At 45.0% G+C, this 20,849-nt stretch overlaps 1 protein-coding gene and 1 long non-coding RNA gene across 4 annotated transcripts in view; both read left to right on the top strand.

Annotated features, from left to right (window-relative positions):
- The window catches only part of LOC124136789 (transcription factor CP2-like), a 35,084-nt gene extending 26,203 nt beyond the window's left edge, over positions 1-8,881 (top strand). Inside the window, exons 13-17 of one of the 3 annotated variants that reach the window (XM_048380581.1) lie at positions 310-400; positions 1,096-1,157; positions 7,110-7,252; positions 7,795-7,846; positions 8,608-8,881. In XM_048380581.1, the coding sequence (XP_048236538.1) occupies positions 310-400; positions 1,096-1,157; positions 7,110-7,252; positions 7,795-7,846; positions 8,608-8,654 (395 nt within the window). In that variant the 3' untranslated portion in view covers positions 8,655-8,881. The remainder of the gene's footprint in view (positions 1-309; positions 401-1,095; positions 1,158-7,109; positions 7,253-7,794; positions 7,847-8,607) is intronic. The other 2 variants (XM_048380583.1, XM_048380582.1) reach the window with 2 other exon arrangements.
- Positions 8,882-17,496: 8,615 nt separating this feature from the next.
- LOC125371782 lies at positions 17,497-19,494 on the top strand. The gene is made up of 2 exons (XR_007217770.1): positions 17,497-19,140; positions 19,191-19,494. It is a non-coding gene; the product is annotated as an uncharacterized LOC125371782 (long non-coding RNA).
- The last annotated feature ends 1,355 nt before the right edge of the window (positions 19,495-20,849 follow it).

Raw genomic sequence — 20,849 nt, 5'->3', positions numbered from 1 at the left:
CTTCGATTCTATGTGGAAACGTGCTTGAACCATGTTTCCAGCTTCTATAGCAGAACACTTCACCCGAACACACTCAAGCATCCCTCTGGTTACTGAACAATTACTGGGTCAATTACGTGCTCCGTGCACGGTAATCATACAGTACCTGATCACGTACATATCTCTGCCGACTCTCTTTCATAGAGCTGTCAGGCAATAGGAAATAAGATGTGGGATCGAAGAAGAAAGAAGAAATGCATCGTGTGAGATATGATAAGTAAATGAAAATACAATTTATAAAAAAAATTCCAATTTTGTTTTATGAAACAGGTGCTGATTTATTACGGTTAAGTCGAGAAGACTTGATTCAGATCTGTGGGTTAGCAGATGGCATCAGGCTAGACAACGCACTTCAGTCCAGGTAAACATCAACTCCATCATCGGAGCTGCTTGTATAACGTACAGCCTCATTTTCCAGCGAGCTCAGGCAGTGTCTGTTTCAGGATCACTTAATATTAGGGGTCTAGTTGTAGTGGTATGATGTTATTCACATTTATGACTGCCTCATGTAGATTCAGAAGCATCACTGATCCAAGAACCGTAGTACCTGTATTAAGCTCCCTGCTCCAATAAATAATCACAACCAATTTCTAGACAAATCTGTAAGTAATCTTTATAAGCGCCCCCTACTGCGACCCAACATGTACATGAAAGTCCCTCTATTCTTGTGGAAGTCACAGATTGTGTACAGAAAACAGCAGTGTAGAAGGGCTGTATTACTTGCTCCACAATATGTGGCATATGTTCTTTCATCTGTTATTTGTTATGAACCTGAATAATCATACGTTTTACTACCTCAACACAGTTTTGACAACTTCATAGTCATCCTCGCTTATAAAGCTTTGCCAACAATGTAAAAATATGCATGATGTTAAAAGACACAATGTGTCGGTATTTTTCAAGTGTATCGTGTCACGTGTTCATTAGTGTTCAGATTGTGGTAAAGCGGAATACCGTGTACCGCTACTGGCAGTACAGGACCAGGAGCTCACACCTTCCTGCTGCTGACTGCCACATTGATCCTGCGTAGTTAGTGAGTTGAACTGTTGTTTACAGGGCTGTGCGGCCGCGTCTCACGCTCTACGTCTGCCAGGAAGTGGAATCAGGTGAGCTTATCGGTATGCCATCCCCTCATCCTTCATCTCTATCTGCCTCCATCCCATGCTTGAACTTGCGGTGTAACGATACGCTGATACCAGGCCCACGATACATACGATACATTACATAATTACACAGATTCTTAGGTTTTCCTGGCTGCCTATAAATAGCATAACATTCACCATGCCTCTTGCCTGTATGTTTCTACCCTACGATATCCCATCTTCAATCTCTGAAATTTATAAACATAGCATTGGCATATGTATCGTATCACGCCCCCACCGTATCGTTACACCTCCAGCTGAAACACGGTAGAAGTGCAACACAAGCGCCAGTAAATGTTTCGAGACCACGCGTTAGTTTGCTCATTCAAAAAGACCTCACATCCTTGCACAGAGTTTTACCCTAGATGTCATAGAATCATAATAGAATGGAGATATAACACATGGGACAATGAGGATGCTTGATGCACAGAAGTCCTTGGGGCGGTGGGGTAGCCTGGTTGTTAAAACGTCAACTCGTCATGTCGTAGGCCCGGGTTTCGATTCCCACATGAGACAATTCAGAACACACCAACTGCCTCTCCCAACATTCAGAACAAACCCACTGCTTCTCCCAACATTCAGAACACACCAACTGCCTCTCCCAACATTCAGAACACACCAACTGCTTCTCCCAACATTCCGAACACACCAACTGCCTCTCCCAACATTCAGAACAAACCCACTGCTTCTCCCAACATTCAGAACACACCAACTGCCTCTCCCAACATTCAGAACACACCAACTGCCTCTCCCAACATTCAGAACAAACCCACTGCTTCTCCCAACATTCCGAACACACCAACTGCCTCTCCCAACATTCAGAACACACCAACTGCTTCTCCCAACATTCCGAACACACCAACTGCCTCTCCCAACATTCAGAACAAACCCACTGCTTCTCCCAACATTCCGAACACACCAACTGCCTCTCCCAACATTAGAACAGACCAACTGCCTCTCCCAACGTTCAGAACACACCAACTGCTTCTCCCAACATTCCGAACACACCAACTGCCTCTCCCAACATTCAGAACAAACCCACTGCTTCTCCCAACATTCAGAACACACCAACTGCCTCTCCCAACATTCAGAACACACCAACTGCCTCTCCCAACATTCAGAACAAACCCACTGCTTCTCCCAACATTCAGAACACACCAACTGCCTCTCCCAACATTCAGAACACACCAACTGCTTCTCCCAACATTCCGAACACACCAACTGCCTCTCCCAACATTCAGAACAAACCCACTGCTTCTCCCAACATTCCGAACACACCAACTGCCTCTCCCAACATTAGAACAGACCAACTGCCTCTCCCAACGTTAAGAACACACCAACTGCTTCTCCCAACATTCCGAACACACCAACTGCCTCTCCCAACATTCAGAACACACCAACTGCTTCTCCCAACATTCAGAACACACCAACTGCCTCTCCAAAACATTAGAACAGACCTACTGCTGCTGCAACTTCTGCCAGACATCACCCTGTCATGTCACACATTTGTTTCATAATCATCAATTCCTTGTTAAAAATTATTTGATGCAAATTTTTGTTGTTTTTATGCAGCTACTTAGCACCATGTGCCTGTACCCTTGTATAAGTATAAGTCCACAGCATCCCACGCATGTCGTACAAGGTGACTTAATGGACCAGGTTGGGCAAAATGATTGTGTGTACCCATACCCTTACAGTGCCCACTGCCTCCCTGGTCTAGTGGTAGAGTGTCCGCCTGGTGAGCGGAATGTCCAGGGTTTGATCCCCAGCTTCGTCATCCCAAAAGACGTTACAAATGGTACTTGTTGTTACCCTGCCTGGTGCATGGGCTAAAACAAGGACTGGTCGGCTTGGAGTCAGTATACTGTGTCTGAGTGGGGTATTCATGTTGAACTGCGGCATGGTATCTCAGTGGGCTAGCACTATACAATCGGCATTAGTCCAGACTAGTACAAGCAGCCACACAAACAGGCATACACTCATCCACATTGCTGTAACTCATCTGCAGTTGCTCATAATATCAATCACTGGTTTGCTTGGTCCAGACTATTATTTACAGGCCACCATCATAAAGGTGGCATAATGCTGAGAGCAGTGTGGAAAAAACACCCCAACACTGATTCTGCTGCCTTGTTGGCGATGTTGCTTGTACTGATTCGGGTGTTGTCGACAATGTTGCTTGTACTGATTCTGGTGTTGTTGGCGATGTTGCAGTGTACTGATTCTGATGTTGTCGACAATGTTGCTTGTACTGATTTTGGTGTTGTTGGCGATGTTGCAATGTACTGATTCAGGTGTTGTCGACAATGTTGCTTGTACTGATTTTGGTGTTGTTGGCGATGTTGCAGTGTACTGATTCTGATGTTGTCGACAATGTTGCTTGTACTGATTTTGGTGTTGTCGGCGATGTTGCAATGTACTGATTCAGGTGTTGTCGACAATGTTGCTTGTACTGATTTTGGTGTTGTCGACAATGTTGCTTGTACTGATTCTGGTGTTGTTGGTGATGTTGCTTGTACAGATTCTGGTGTTGTTGACAATGTTGCTTGTACTGATTCTGGTGTTGTTGGCGATGTTGCAGTGTACTGATTCTGATGTTGTCGACAATGTTGCTTGTACAGATTCTGGTGTTGTTGGTGATGTTGCTTGTACAGATTCTGGTGTTGTCGGCGATGTTGCTTGTACAGATTCTGGTGTTGTCGACAATGTTGCAGTGTACTGATTCTGATGTTGTCAGCGATGTGGCTTGTACTGATTCTGGTGTTGTCGGCGATGTTACTTGTACAGATTCTGGTGTTGTAGGCGATGCTGCTTGTACAGATTCTGGTGTTGTCAACAATGTTGCTGGTACAGATTCTGGTGTTGTCGGCGATGTTGCAGTGTACTGATTCTGGTGTTGTCGGTGATGTTGCAGTGTACTGATTCTGGTGTTGTTGACAATGTTGCTTGTACAGATTCTGGTGTTGTCGACGATGTTGCTTGTACAGATTCTGGTGTTGTCAACAATGTTGCTTGTACTGATTCTGGTGTTGTGGACAATGTTGCTTGTACTGATTCTGGTGTTGTTGACGATGTTGCTTGTACTGATTCTGGTGTTGTCGGTGATGTTGCTTGTACTGATTCTGGTGTTGTTGGTGATGTTGCTTGTACTGATTCTGGTGTTGTCGGCGATATTGCTTGTACTGATTCTGGTGTTGTCGACAATGTTGCTTGTACAGATTCTGGTGTTGTCGACAATGTTGCTTGTACTGATTCTGGTGATGTTGACGATGTTGCAGTGTACTGATTCTGGTGTTGTCGGCGATGCTGCTTGTACAGATTCTGGTGTTGTCGGTGATGTTGCTTGTACTGATTCTGGTGTTGTTGGCTATGTTGCAGTGTACTGATTCTGGTGTTTTTTCGGCGATGTTGCAGTGTACTGATTCTGGTGTTTTTTCGGCGATGTTGCAGTGTACTGATTCTGGTGTTTTTTCGGCGATGTTGCAGTGTACTGATTCTGGTGTTGTCGACGATGTTGCTTGTACAGATTCTGGAGTTGTCGGCGATGTTGCAGTGTACAGATTCTGATGTTGTCGGCGATGTTGCTTGTACTGATTCTGGTGTTGTCGGCGGTGTTGCTTGTACTGATTCTGTTGTTGTCGGCGATGTTGCAGTTTACAGATTCTGGTGTTGTCGGCGATGTGGCTTGTACTGATTCTGGTGTTGTCGGCGATGTTGCTTGTACAGATTCTGGCGTTGTCGGCGATGTTGCTTGTACTGATTCTGGTGTTGTCGACAATGTTGCTTGTACTGATTCTGGTGTTGTCGGCGATATTGCTTGTACTGGTTCTGGTGTTGTCGACGATGTTGCTTGTACTGATTCTGGTGTTGTTGACGATGTTGCTTGTACTGATTCTGGTGTTGTTGGCGATGCTGCTTGTACAGATTCTGGTGTTGTCGGTGATGTTGCTTGTACTAATTCTGGTGTTGTTGGCTATGTTGCAGTGTACTGATTCTGGTGTTTTTTCGGCGATGTTGCAGTGTACTGATTCTGGTGTTGTCGGTGATGTTGCAGTGTACTGATTCTGGTGTTGTTGACGATGTTGCTTGTACTGATTCTGGTGTTGTCGACGATGTTGCTTGTACAGATTCTGGTGTTGTTGGTGATCTTGCTTGTACTGATTCTTGTGTTGTCGGCGATGTTGCTTGTACTGATTCTGGTGTTGTCGGCGGTGTTGCTTGTACTGATTCTGTTGTTGTCGGCGATGTTGCAGTTTACAGATTCTGGTGTTGTCGGCGATGTGGCTTGTACTGATTCTGGTGTTGTCGGCGATGTTGCTTGTACAGATTCTGGCGTTGTCGGCGATGTTGCTTGTACTGATTCTGGTGTTGTCGACGATGTTGCTTGTACTGATTCTGGTGTTGTCGGCGATATTGCTTGTACTGGTTCTGGTGTTGTCGACAATGTTGCTTGTTCTGATTCTGGTGTTGTTGACGATGTTGCTTGTACTGATTCTGGTGTTGTCGGTGATGTTGCTTGTACTGATTCTGGTGTTGTCAGCAATGTTGCTTGTACTGATTCTGGTGTTGTCGGTGATGTTGCTTGTACTGATTCTGGTGTTGTCGGTGATGTTGCAGTGTACTGATTCTGGTGTTGTTGACGATGTTGCTTGTACTGATTCTGGTGTTGTCGGTGATGTTGCTTGTACTGATTCTGGTGTTGTTGATGATGTTGCTTGTACTGATTCTGGTGTTGTCGGCGATGTTGCTTGTACTGATTCTGGTGTTGTCGACAATGTTGCTTGTACTGATTCTGGTGTTGTCGACAATGTTGCTTGTACTGATTCTGGTGTTGTCGAAGATGTTGCTTGTACTGATTCTGGTGTTGTCGGTGATGTTGCTTGTACTGATTCTGGTGATGTTGCAGTGTACTGATTCTGGTGTTGTCGGCGATGTTGCAGTGTACTGATTTTGGTGTTGTTGGCGATGTTGCTTGTACAGGTTCTGGTGTTGTCGACAATGTTGCTTGTACAGATTCTGGTGTTGTCGGCGATGTTGCTTGTACTGATTCTGGTGTTGTCGGTGATGTTGCAGTGTACTGATTCTGGTGTTGTCCGTGATGTTGCAGTGTACTGATTCTGGTGTTGTCGGTGATGTTGCAGTGTACTGATTCTGGTGTTGTCGGTGATGTTGCAGTGTACTGATTCTGGTGTTGTTGACAATGTTGCTTGTACTGATTCTGGTGATGTTGCTTGTACTGATTCTGGTGTTGTCGACGATGTTGCTTGTACTGATTCTGGTGTTGTCGGTGATGTTGCAGTGTACTGATTCTGGTGTTGTCGACGATGTTGCTTGTACTGATTCTGGTGATGTTGCTTGTACTGATTCTGGTGTTGTCGGTGATGTTGCAGTGTACTGATTCTGGTGTTGTCGGTGATGTTGCTTGTACTGATTCTGGTGTTGTCGGTGATGTTGCAGTGTACTGATTCTGGTGTTGTCGACAATGTTGCTTGTACTGATTCTGGTGTTGTCGACAATGTTGTTTGTACTGATTCTGGTGTTGTTGACGATGTTGCTTGTACTGATTCTGGTGTTGTCGAAGATGTTGCTTGTAATGATTCTGGTGTTGTCGGTGATGTTCCTTGTACTGATTCTGGTGAGGTTGCTTGTACTGATTCTGGTGTTGTCGGCGATGTTGCTTGTACTGATTCTGGTGTTGTCAGTGATGTTGCAGTGTACTGATTCTGGCGATGTTGCAGTGTACTGATTTTGGTGTTGTCGACAATGTTGCTTGTACTGATTCTTGTGTTGTCGAAGATGTTGCTTATACTGATTCTGGTGATGTTGCTTGTACTGATTCTGGTGTTGTTGGTGATGTTGCTTGTACTGATTCTGGTGTTGTCGGTGATGTTGCTTGTACTGATTCTGGTGTTGTCGGTGATGTTGCAGTGTACCATGCGGTGTACCTTGAGGGGATGACTGTGATGGAACTGAGCCAGAAACTGTCCCTCTTGTTTGGGATTCAGCGGTCGCAGATTGGAGACATCTACATACAGGGGCCATCGGGAATACATGTACTTGTCACAGATGAAGTGAGTAAAACATCCACTGTCATCCTTGTAACTCTAGCCACAGATGAAGTGAGTAAAACATCCACTGTCATTCTTGTAACTCTAGCCACAGATGAAGTGAGTAAAACATCCACTGTCATTCTTGTAACTCTAGCATGTGTAGTTGTTGACTCAAACATTATACTACATTTTAGTTCACCTGAAAGTCAAGTGAGATTATGTTGTGGTGTGTTCCTCGTTGTCGGTTGACCGGCCATTGTTTACCTTTGTGTTTTCAATGTCTCCTTTGAAACTGCAATGGAGCTGAAACTATGTGGTCCGGCAACGGTGTCTCTAAGATCTACTTCACTGAGAGTCACAGTCCCACTTGGCCGCCATTATTTCTGTTTCCGGAATTATGTCTGGAATATTACTTTAATCTGCATAAAACAATACTCACTCATAATTCCGGTGAGCTACAGAGCCTTGTGTATATTGTCTGATTTCCTTCTGATGTTATATAGGATTTGCATCAAAACGTGTTTATTCCAGTTTTGAGAAACATGTGGCTGATTTTGTTGCAGGTTATTCACAATGTCGGGGATCAGACCAGGTTTGCTGTGGAGGGAATGAAAGGTGAGGATCAACTGCTGTTTCATGGTCAGAGGGCAGGAATGGGAAGAGATACATGTTTTTGTGACTTTCTGCGGTCATGGATGTCGGTTGTCTTAGACAGGGGGCATCAGGGATGTCTGTTCCTATAGATGGGCGAACCATGTGTCTGTTCCTATAAATGGGAAGGGCCATGTGTGTCTCATCCTATAGATGGGCGGGGCCATGTCTCTGTTCCTATAGATGGGCGGGGCCATGTCGCTGTTCCTGTAGATGGGCGGGGCTATGTATGTCTGTTCCTATAGATGGGAGGGGCCATGTGTCTGTTCCTAAAGATGGGAGGGGCCATGTATGTCTGTTCCTATAGATGGGAGGGGCCATGTGTGTCTGTTCTTATAGATGGGCGGTCCATGTATGTCTGTTCCTATAGATGGGAGGGGCCATGTGTCTGTTCCTATAGATGGGAGGGGCCATGTGTGTCTGTTCTTATAGATGAGTGGGGCTATGTGTGTCTGTTATTTCAGATGGGCAGGGGTTATGTGTGTCTGTTCTTATAGATGGGCAGGGCTATGTGTGTCTGTTCTTATAGATGAGCAGGGCTATGTGTGTCTGTTCTTATAGATGGGCAGGTTTATGTGTGTCTGTTCTTATAGATGGGCAGGGCTATGTGTGTCTGTTCTTATAGATGAGTGGGGCTATGTGTGTCTGTTCTTATAGATGGGAGGGGCCATGTGTGTCTTTTCCTATAGATGGCAAACATTCATTTTAATGAGTATCATTTTCAGATGATGGAAGTGACAAATACAAGATCTTATTGAAGACTGTGGATTGAAGAAAGAGAGGATTGTGGTGAAATAGACACTGTATACTTCCTCTTGTGGACAACAGCTGGTCACTGGGCCGAGTGTACCACCGGTACCGACACCCAACCACCCCTGTGGCAGACAGTGCGCCCCAGGGTCCCCCACACCACCCCACACCACTTAGACTACCCCACACCGCCCCACACCACACCACACCACACCACACCACACCACACCACACCACACCACACCGCCTAGACCACCCCACACCGCCCCACCCCACCCCACCCCACACCACACCACACCACACCACACCACACAGCCCCACACCACACCACTTAGACCACCCCACAAAACCCCACAACACACCACACAGCCCCACCCCACAACACACCACACACCACACCGCACAGCCCCACACCACACCACTTAGACCACCCCACACCGCCCCATCCAACCCAACCCAACCCAACCCAACCCCACACCACACCACACCACCCCACCCCACCCCACACCACACCACACCACACCACACCACACCACACCACACCACACAGCCCCACACCACACCACACAGCCCCACACCACACCACCTCAATTACCCCTGAATGACATTGTCCTCAATCTCATCCCCAAAACAACTCCTGACCCTCAGGGCCCCCAATCTCATCCTCAAAACAAGTCCTGACCCTCAGGGCCCCCAATCTCATCCCCAAAACAAGTCCTGACCCTCAGGGCCCCCAATCTCATCCCCACAAACAAGTCCTGACCCTCAGGGCCCCCAATCTCATCCCCACAAACAAGCCCTGACCCTCAGGGCCCCCAATCTCATCCTCAAAACAAGTCCTGACCCTCAGGGCCCCCAATCTCATCCCCAAAACAAGTCCTGACCCTCAGGGCCCCCAATCTCATCCCCAAAACAAGTCCTGACCCTCAGGGCCCCCAATCTCATCCCCACAAACAAGTCCTGACCCTCGGGGCCCCCAATCTCATCCATCAATCTGCATTCATCAACAATACAATCATGTAAATAAATCAGACACTACCTCATTACTCACCACCCTGCCCCTGTCTAAATCACCCCATAAATAAAGGGGGCACAATTGGCCCTCTTGTCTAAAGGTGGTCTAAGTACCCACACCATTAAATAACCTGCATAGCCAGGAACTAACCCGAGTTCTGTGGGGTAAAACTCCTATATTGTCCTGTGGTTGTCTGTGGTTGGTGGTGTGTTGGACATGCTGGTATGTACTGAGAGATCCAGGGGTGTCGAGGTGTGGAGCCTCTTGTAAGTTATGTCAGATGGTGAACACATGCCTGTCTCCGGACCATCATATTGCTGGGATAGATGGCAGGTCACAATATTTCACGGCGCCCTACCACTTCCAGTGAAGAGAAAGACTGAAGATCATGCATCAACTGAAGAATATTAACTGTAATGGCTTCCAGCTCACGGGCATAAGTGGACGATATCGCGAGGAACATTACATGTGATGGCTCCCAGTTCACGGACATAAGTGGACGATATCGCGAGGAACAATACATGTGATGGCTCCCAGCTCACGGACATAAGTGGACGATATCGCGAGGAACATTACATGTGATGGCTCCCAGTTCACGGACATAAGTGGACGATATCGCGAGGAACATTACATGTGATGGCTCCCAGCTCACGGACATAAGTGGACGATATCGCGAGGAACATTACATGTGATGGCTCCCAGTTCACGGGCATAAGTGGACGATATCGCGAGGAACATTACATGTGATGGCTCCCAGCTCACGGACATAAGTGGACGATATCGCGAGGAACATTACATGTGATGGCTCCCAGCTCACGGACATAAGTGGACGATATCGCGAGGAACATTACATGTGATGGCTCCCAGTTCACGGGCATAAGTGGACAATATCGCGAGGAACATTACATGTGATGGCTCCCAGCTCACGGACATAAGTGGACGATATCGCAAGGAACAATACATGTGATGGCTCCCAGCTCACGGACATAAGTGGACGATATCGCGAGGAACATTACATGTGATGGCTCCCAGCTCACGGACATAAGTGGACGATATCGCGAGGAACAATACATGTGATGGCTCCCAGCTCACGGACATAAGTGGACGATATCGCGAGGAACATTACATGTGATGGCTTCCAGCTCACGGGCATAAGTGGACGATATCGCGAGGAACAATACATGTGATGGCTTCCAGCTCACGGGCATAAGTGGACGATATCGCGAGGAACATTACATGTGATGGCTCCCAGCTCACGGACATAAGTGGACGATATTGCGAGGAACATTACATGTGATGGCTCCCAGCTCACGGACATAAGTGGACGATATCGCGAGGAACAATACATGTGATGGCTCCCAGCTCACGGACATAAGTGGACGATATCGCGAGGAACATTACATGTGATGGCTCCCAGCTCACGGACATAAGTGGACGATATCGCGAGGAACATTACATGTGATGGCTCCCAGCTCACGGACATAAGTGGACGATATCGCGAGGAACATTACATGTGATGGCTCCCAGTTCACGGGCATAAGTGGACGATATCGCGAGGAACATTACATGTGATGGCTCCCAGCTCACGGGCATAAGTGGACGATATCGCGAGGAACATTACATGTGATGGCTCCCAGCTCACGGACATAAGTGGACGATATTGCGAGGAACATTACATGTGATGGCTCCCAGTTCACGGGCATAAGTGGACAATATCGCGAGGAACATTACATGTGATGGCTCCCAGCTCACGGACATAAGTGGACGATATCGCAAGGAACAATACATGTGATGGCTCCCAGCTCACGGACATAAGTGGACGATATTGCGAGGAACATTACATGTGATGGCTCCCAGCTCACGGACATAAGTGGACGATATCGCGAGGAACAATACATGTGATGGCTCCCAGCTCACGGGCATAAGTGGACGATATCGCGAGGAACATTACATGTGATGGCTCCCAGTTCACGGGCATAAGTGGACGATATTGTGAGGAACATTACATGTGATGGCTCCCAGTTCACGGACATAAGTGGACGATATTGCGAGGAACATCACATGTGATGGCTCCCAGTTCACGGGCATAAGTGGACGATATCGCGAGGAACATTACATGTGATGGCTCCCAGTTCACGGGCATAAGTGGACGATATTGCGAGGAACATTACATGTGATGGCTCCCAGCTCACGGACATAAGTGGATGATATCGCGAGGAACAATACATGTGATGGCTCCCAGCTCACGGGCATAAGTGGACGATATCGCGAGGAACATTACATGTGATGGCTCCCAGTTCACGGGCATAAGTGGACGATATTGCGAGGAACATTACATGTGATGGCTCCCAGTTCACGGGCATAAGTGGACGATATTGCGAGGAACATCACATGTGATGGCTCCCAGTTCACGGGCATAAGTGGACGATATCGCGAGGAACATTACATGTGATGGCTCCCAGCTCACGGACATAAGTGGACGATATCGCGAGGAACATTACATGTGATGGCTCCCAGCTCACGGACATAAGTGGACGATATCGCGAGGAACATTACATGTGATGGCTCCCAGTTCACGGGCATAAGTGGACGATATCCCGAGGAACATTACATGTGATGGCTCCCAGCTCACGGGCATAAGTGGACGATATCGCGAGGAACATTACATGTGATGGCTCCCAGCTCACGGGCATAAGTGGACGATATCGCGAGGAACATTACATGTGATGGCTTCCAGCTCACGGGCATAAGTGGACGATATCGCGAGGCTCCCAGGAAACTAGACACAAGTTATGTACCGATGGGCGTTGACTGTGACAGCTGTCGTATCCGTCACATGTCATGGGTGTTCTTGTAAAACAGCACTGCTCTCTCATTCGTGATCACAGCGGATTCATTACTGTATATTCATTGAGCAAGTGTTAACCATTGATATTCTTCTTCTCTCAAAGCAAGAGTTGTGTGTCAGGGAGGTGCCGGGCTGTTGTAGAGTCCTGGTTCTTCATTAGCGTTCAGTTTAATACAGTGGTATCATCAGACTGGGACCACAGATATATAAGAGACCCTGTTACCATGGTTACTGGTATATTTAGGGTGAATCAATAGGGACATGTACAGAGCTAGACCCAGGACCGGGATGTAATGGATGTCAATGTATGAATGTATTCCATGAGAAATCCTTTCTACCTGTGAATTATGGCCACCATGTTGGACATGACCTTCACCTTGCGTATGCTTCTCACGGATTGGGGTAGATGGTGGTGAGATGGAGATAGGGCTGACTCTGAAATCTCTCCCCAAGGATGTGTTTTGCTGAATTAAACGGCGATGCGGTTGATTACCTTGGAGATTTAATTGTAAATTATTATTATTAAGAACATGGACACAAATCAGAATGAATACATTTTCAGAAGAATAGATTTATACCGGTACTATTGTTTGCTTTGATGTTTGTTATGTTTGTTTCTGTAAACACTGCCCCCCTCCCCCATGGTGTCGCCTGGGCCATGTTGTTTAGGGTCTGTTTGTGTCAACAGCAGGGCTGGGACGATTCACCAAGTCATCACAGGACACTACCATGATACAGAACCTGGTGCCGTGGTACAAAGCGATGTTACGCTAAGGTTGTCGCTACTCCTATGCCTCAGCATGGACCTACGACAGTCGTAGTGCTCCCGTTGTTTTGTACAATGGCACCGAGGACCCATTCTGCTGATAAAAATGAATGTTTAATGTCAACATCAAAATGTTTTTTGTACACAGCGCAATTCTTCATATGGAAATTTAAAAAAACCCATAAGCAGGCAAAGGCTGAAATCTGATGTAATACCCAGTTTGCACAATGGTGCTTAACTTATAACAATGTAACGATGTAACATGTAATGTATGGTGCTGTATCAGTCTGGTGACGTCTGATGAATTGTCTCCAGCCAACATGCAGCAACTCTCTGACAAGATTAAAGTAATCTTATGCTTGCCATGGTTGCATTTTATCTACAACAGACCTCTGATGAGGGTTGACATAAGGGGGTTGTTTACCAGCCTCGTGTCTGCATTTAGCATCAGGTAGTCTGTGGATAGGGTCAAGCTGACAGGTGCTTGATGTCTTCTACACCTGTAAGTAGAACAATTATTGTTTGTGTGGAAATCACTGAAGTGTTACTCCTCATTGGCGATGTAACCATAGCAACATGATGTTCCTTTGTACCTTAATGGTACTGATCTCATCCTACACAGGTGTTCATGTCTTGTATGGGGTGTTCACGTCACTATGGGCTGTTCACGTCACTATGGGGTGTTCACATCATGTATGCGGTGTACACGTCACTATGGGCTGTTCACATCGTGTATGGGGTGTTCACATCACTATCAGGTGTTCACGTCACTATCATGTGTTTGCATTGTGTATGACTGTTCACATCATGTATGGGGTGTTCACATCATGTATGGGGTGTTCACATCATGTATGACTGTTCACATTACTGAGGTGTTCACATCACTGTGGCAGTGTCCACATTGTTTATAGGACGTTCACATAATCTAAGGGGTCTAGTTTTGAAGGGATACGTCATCCTGCACAGGAGTTCACTCATCACAAGCCACGCCCAGGTTGTCATCGCACAAGACTTGGACTGAAATTGTTGATTTTGTGTTTTCTGCACTTGTTTTTGCATCACACCTATTTGTTTATGTCACGAAGATCAGGCAGCATCATAGTCATCTCCATGGTAACGGTTAGGTATGACATATACTCAAGCACTCAAAAAACGCATCATCAGCTGCTTCCTGTTCATTGAAGACCTTTTGTAAGTTTTGAAAGGTTATTTCAGGAATGTAATAAAGAATCCTCAATCAACTACTGACTCCAAAGAATTGGTTAATGTTTGCTGCAGTGACAGAATCTTTAAAATCACTCAAACTCTAGCTGTTTGAGTGAGTGAGTATGGTTTTACGCCGCTTTTAGCAATATTCCAGCAATATCACGGCGGGGGACACCAGGAAATGGGCTTCACACATTGCACCCATGTCGGGAATCAAACCCAGGTCTTCAGCGTGCCGAGTGAACGCTTTAACCTCTAGGCTACCCGACAGCCCCCTAGCTGTTTGATTACCTGTCTAGAATTCGTGATTAGGTGCCTTTCTCGGGCAAAATGGGAAATGTGATTTATTTTTTTGTCTTGAATTCAGGGGTATGTTTATCTTTTATCATTGATGGCATAAATGTGAAACTTGGTCTTGATGCTGGTTCTATTGGTCCTGTTATCGGTGGACTTCATGTCACCTCGGAATAACATTAGTAATAATTATATTAACATGGATTGGGATGTTTTTATACCAATTAGACAACGCCTGCAGGCTGGTGGGGGAATACAGGCCTCTGAGATGTCTAGATATGACCTTGTAGGTGTTCATTGTTTTACGAGCTGATTGGGTGTGTATACATCCCTGAATCTTAGGTACATTTAGCTCATTATATCTGAGCCCCATCCCACCACGCGATCTTAGCACTAAGATGATGGCAACACCCATACTATTACTTCGACTGATGACAGTTGTTGAGCTAAGATGACTGTTTAAGGAGTCGCTGTGTGACAAGTTACAGACATGTAAGTCATCGTATCACCACTCTAGGGCAACTCTCCGAGAAGAGTTGAAAAAAGGTGTTGCATTTCTTTAGTGTGTCAGCATAAACACGGCAGGTCCATGGTGGCATCAGTGTTTTAGCCTTATTGAGTCATCCTATCATTCAGTTTTGCACTGCTTAGATAAATAGGTATGTATTGTTACAAATGAAACTATGTTCATGAAATATTTCATAGTTATTTGAAATTGTTTATGACATTGAGAATTATTCTTGAGAAATATTGTAGTCATTTTGACTCACAACCTGGGGATATTTTCAGTTTCTACAACTGAGCGTGCATTTTCTGGCTACATGGTCATAGTTGGCCCATGTGGTGTTCATTACAATAAATAAGGTCAGTGATACATAAAAGTGACATTCATCTCTTCTTGATGCTTTCGCCACATTGTCCTGCATGTTTGTCTTAAAACCATGTGTCAGTTATTCGGCAGATGCCTGTCTGGAAATCCAAGAGCTTAACCTCAACCAGTGATACTTGTCCACATGCTTACGACTGCGTCTGTTTGAGGATGTCTTAACCTAGCAAGGCCATGATAAATAATTTATTATATTTTCATCACCACCATCATATTGTCCCCGTATACCTACAGACAAAAATAGTCCCCATTGTTTCCTTGCTGAATTACTTCACCATATACTAACACACAAATAGTCCATGTTTCTGTGCTGAATTAGTACACCATATACCTACAGACAAAATAGTCCCATACTGTTTCCTTGCTGAATTACTACACCATATCCCTACAGACAAAATAGTCTGTTTCTGTGCTGAATTACTACACCGTTTTCCTACACACAAAATAGTCCGAGTTTCTGTACTGAATAACTACACTATATTCCTACACATAAAATAGTCTGTGTTTTGGTGCTGAATTACTACACACAAAATAGTCCGTTTCTGTGCAGAATCACGTCCATCCTGAGTTAATGTTCACAGATGCATTGAACACTTTGTTTTAATAAATATAAACGCATATATGTAAAATAAGATGCCTCCTTGGGATGGAAATTTCAGTATTTATAATATTTAGGAAGTGCTCTACTGCCGCACCTTACTCAGGGGATGCTTGTCATGAAAATATTTCCCAGTGTAACCAGAATTGATTTAGTCATTGTAAAGTATATATTAGGATACAGCGCCCATAACCTGTACATGATGTAAGGACCCGTGAAGATCCGGGAGAGAATGGGTCTTCAGCAACCCATGCTTACCGTAAAAGGCACATAGGCTTGTCGTAAGAGGTGATTGACGGGATCGGGTGGTCAGGCTTGCTGACTTGGTTGATGCATGTCATCATATCCCCACAGCATAAATCGTTGCTCATGATGTCAATCACTGGATTGTCTGGTCCAGACTTCATTACCCGGGCCGCGTCATACAAAAAGACGTTAAAAGATTGTACTTGTTGTTACCCTGTCTGGCGCTCGGCATTAAGGGGCTAAAACAAGGACTGGTCGGCTCGGAGTCAGTATACTGTGTCTGAGTGGGGTATTCATGTTAAACTGCGGCATGGTATCTCAGTGAGCTAGCACTATAAATCGGCATCAGTCCGGACTAGTACAAGCAGCCACACACACACATACACGTGCATGCACGTCGCTATATAAGTGCAATAATCTTGGACGCGACGTTAAACCCAATTTCACCTCACCTCACCAGACTTCATTAGCTGGTTGAAGTCAGTTTGGGGGAAAATAAGAGAAGAAAAAAAGCACTTTGAATTTTTTTGTGTACTGATATGGTAAAGTCTGTTAGGGCTGTGGGGACTGGAATGGGAAATACATCCATCATCAATTTATTCAAAATGTGTGTTTACCTTTTGGTTTAACATGAAGTATCGGTACGTTTCATACAAAATATCTGTTTATGCGAGACATCAAATGTATGTATGTTTTAAGACACATTTTACTCCAGTGGTAGTATTATATATGTGTAAAAAAATAATTATTTAATGTGTCTGCTCTTAATTTGTAGACCAGAGAATGGCATGCGTGACCGAATCAGCTGACATCAAATAATACCCTCCTTGCATGGTCATGTGACACAGGGGGCACAGGTGTCCCAGTCGTCTAAGGCGCCGCGATTCGCTGTGCAGAGTTGCGTCCCTTGGGCACACCAGAAACCTATGATTGTGGGTTCAAATCCCGGTTAGCCCCGATTATGTTTCTAGGTTTGTCAGCACCATACCCGTGCTAGTGGGTTTCTCCAAAGTGGTAAACGTCGGAGACCTGCATCACTTCGGGCTTTCCTCCCACAATAAGCTGACACACCGTGATATAACTGGAATACTGTTAAAAGCGGCGTTAAACCCAACTCACTCAATCACTCATGTGACACAGAGGAATGCACTACACTGGCAACAGTGGTTTGCTTGGCTTTGTCAGCAATCATTTCTGCATTTGGAACGTTTGTCTTGGTTTACACTGAAATACCCTGAAATAACGATGATGGGTGTCATTGTGGACATCTTCCTAGGGCAAGGGAGTTAACTGACCATAAAGTGCGCGCTGTGAATAAAAGAAATTCAATGAAGTTTTGATTTCATAAACACCCTCGTCTTTGGGCAACTTTTGTATCACTAAAACACTGCACAAAACATTTGCATATTTTTCAGACTTAAAATGATTTTTTGTAAATGCCTGCCTTGATCTATTTCTTTAAAAATGTCTTTTCGGGGAATCAGTGACTGAACCTCCATTATAAACCTATTTTATTCTAAAGGAATCCCAGTGTATGGGAGGTAAGTCTTTTCACTGGTATTTTATAGGGGGGAATTGGTTGATTCTGAATATGTTATCATGGTAATGTGTATGTTGACAAGGAATATCATCTGAATCTGTTACCATGGTAATGTGAATGTTGACAAGGAATATCAGCTGAGCAAAATTCCATCACATCAGGTGCACTAAAGGGGCACTTGTTCAGAGTATTGCATTATGATATAGGGGGCGGTTGGGTTTCATGTTTATTTGGTGTTGGCTTGTCTCGCACACACCTATGTCAGTGGAGTAAATCCATATTGACCCATAATGTTAGAGATGTGCCAAGTTTGATGAAATGTTGTGTCATAATGAGAGAATGAAAGTCTGAGTATTGATTAGCATTATTGTCACAGTTTGCACTTCTATATTGTCAGTACTTACCAGGTCTGACCTGGGCCATGTTTCACAAAGTGATCTTAGTGCTACGATCATCGTAACTTGCATACTTTCTCAAATGGGTCCTTTGACCCACATGCACAAAGAAATTTTAGCTCTGAAGTATGAGAGTTACGATGATCTCAGACCTACAACAGTAGCACTATGTTAAAGAATGGGAGTTACGAGGGTCTTAGTACTACTGTTGTAGGTCTATGTTAAAGTATGGGGGTTACGAAGGTCTTAGTACTACTGTTGTAGGTCTATGTTAAAGTATGGGGGTTACGAAGGTCTTAGTACTACTGTTGTAGGTCTATGTTAAAGTATGGGGGTTACGAAGGTCTTAGTGCTACTGTTGTAGGTCTATGTTAAAGTATGGGGGTTACGAAGGTCTAAGTGCTACTGTTGTAGGTCTATGTTAAAGTATGGGGGTTACGAAGGTCTTAGTACTACTGTTGTAGGTCTATGTTAAAGTATGGGGGTTACGAAGGTCTTAGTGCTACTGTTGTAGGTCTATGTTAAAGTATGGGGGTTACAAAGGTCTTAGTGCTACTGTTGTAGGTCTATGTTTAAGTATGGGGGTTACAAAGGTCTTAGTGCTACTGTTGTAGGTCTATGTTAAAGTATGGGGGTTACGAAGGTCTTAGTGCTACTGTTGTAGGTCTATGTTAAAGTATGGGGGTTACGAAGGTCTTAGTGCTACTGTTGTAGGTCAATGTTAAAGTATGGGGGTTACGAAGGTCTTAGTGCTACTGTTGTAGGTCTATGTTAAAGTATGGGGGTTACGAAGGTCTTAGTGCTAAGATTGTTTTGTGCATGTGGGCTCTGGTCTTGATTGTCACACAGGGTGTCTGTAGGAGCTATACTTGTGTGGTGTACTTGTGACAGTGTGTTGTGCTGCCCAAGGCTGTTGATACATGTGTATAGGTGTAAAGTATTCCAGATCCTGTTTTATTTTTTTGACGATGTGTGTGATGTGATCATTGTATAAACTCATCCTGGTACCAGCTACCTTCATCACCTGGCCTTGACCCCAGGAAGCTCTTCAATAAACTTGAAGGTCGACTCACCGAGTGTCTGTGTTTTGTGGCCCTAAGTTTAGTTGATGTTAATGTTGCACTCAGCAATATTCCAGCCAATATGATGGTGGCAAGCTCTGGACCAGACAATCCAGTGACACTGTGAGCAACATCCAACACTGTCAGGGTACACGCAGTCAAGTAAGTCATTGAGCCAGACCACCTGATAGTTTGATACTGACCTTTGAAAAGGTCACCAATCACTGGATTGTCTGGTTCAGAATCGATTATTCACAGACTGCCATCATATGGTTGGAATATTGCTGAGTGCAGCGTTAAACAACAAACAAACTAAGGTCAATACAGTTAGTCGCCTCTAATGGCAATGGGCTGCTGCAGGCCTATCCTCTACCCAGATCTTCATGGGTAAGTCATTGAGCCAGACCACATGGTCAATATACTAGGCTATATACTAGCTGTGATATCGGGAGTCCCCACATGGTTTAAGACTTGTCAGAGATAGTTGGGTGGTTATAGTTTGTGATCTTGTGTGTTCTCATACCCTGATGTACTGTCATCTAAATTTACTGGGTTTAACTTTGTGTAAAAAACTATTGCGTTTACACAGAAACATGCACATGTGCATATCTGCCTGGACTAGTCCAGACTACTGCCGGTTTGGTCCTGAAAGACCTTGTCAGCACCATGCAAAGTGTCTCCGGAGTGGTCAACATCTGAAGCCATGAGAAGCTATACTGAAAGATCCAGATCAACACATACATAGTCAGGGAACTATCTGATTTCAAACTTTAAGTGGCCTTGGCAGCAAACTCGGAAAACATGGTAAATGTTAAAAATAGGAAATTAAGAACTCCTGACTTCAGAAGTATTTCACAATGCATTCAATGCAATACATCTTCCCGAGGCAAGGGAGTTTGAAAGTCCAGTTTCCACCTTCCACTAGGCTGGAATTACTGGGCTTGATCGTTGCGCCACCAGTGGCTATAAGTTATAACCAATTATGTCCCTTCTAAGCCTCTCCTATGGACCAATCAGATTCCACCTCTCGTATCACTTGCGTTTGCTTCACACAAAATGGTGACGCCGAGTCTTACATCGCGAAATGCATCAAATCACGTGAGCACCTTGATTAAAAACATGAAAAGATTTGGAAAATATCTGCTGACAACGAATTGGCGATGCACATGCTTTGCAAACCCTGCAATCGATCGAAATCTGCACGACAGTTTACAAACCGGATTTTGATTTCGGTGCGCTATTTTGATTGGACTATGCATAGACTCGTTAGTCCAGACAAAACGTAACTCCATAATACCAGCCTAGTTCAGCAAGGGTGGGAACTGGACTTTTATAGTCAGTAAACTCTCTTGCCTCGGGAAG

Source organism: Haliotis rufescens, unplaced genomic scaffold (assembly GCF_023055435.1).
Source record: "Haliotis rufescens isolate VD_foot unplaced genomic scaffold, xgHalRufe1.0.p SCAF_31, whole genome shotgun sequence".
Taxonomy (NCBI): domain Eukaryota; kingdom Metazoa; phylum Mollusca; class Gastropoda; order Lepetellida; family Haliotidae; genus Haliotis; species Haliotis rufescens.
The sequence above is the reverse complement of the archived record's forward strand: the minus strand, read 5'-3'. Positions and strand labels throughout refer to the sequence as shown.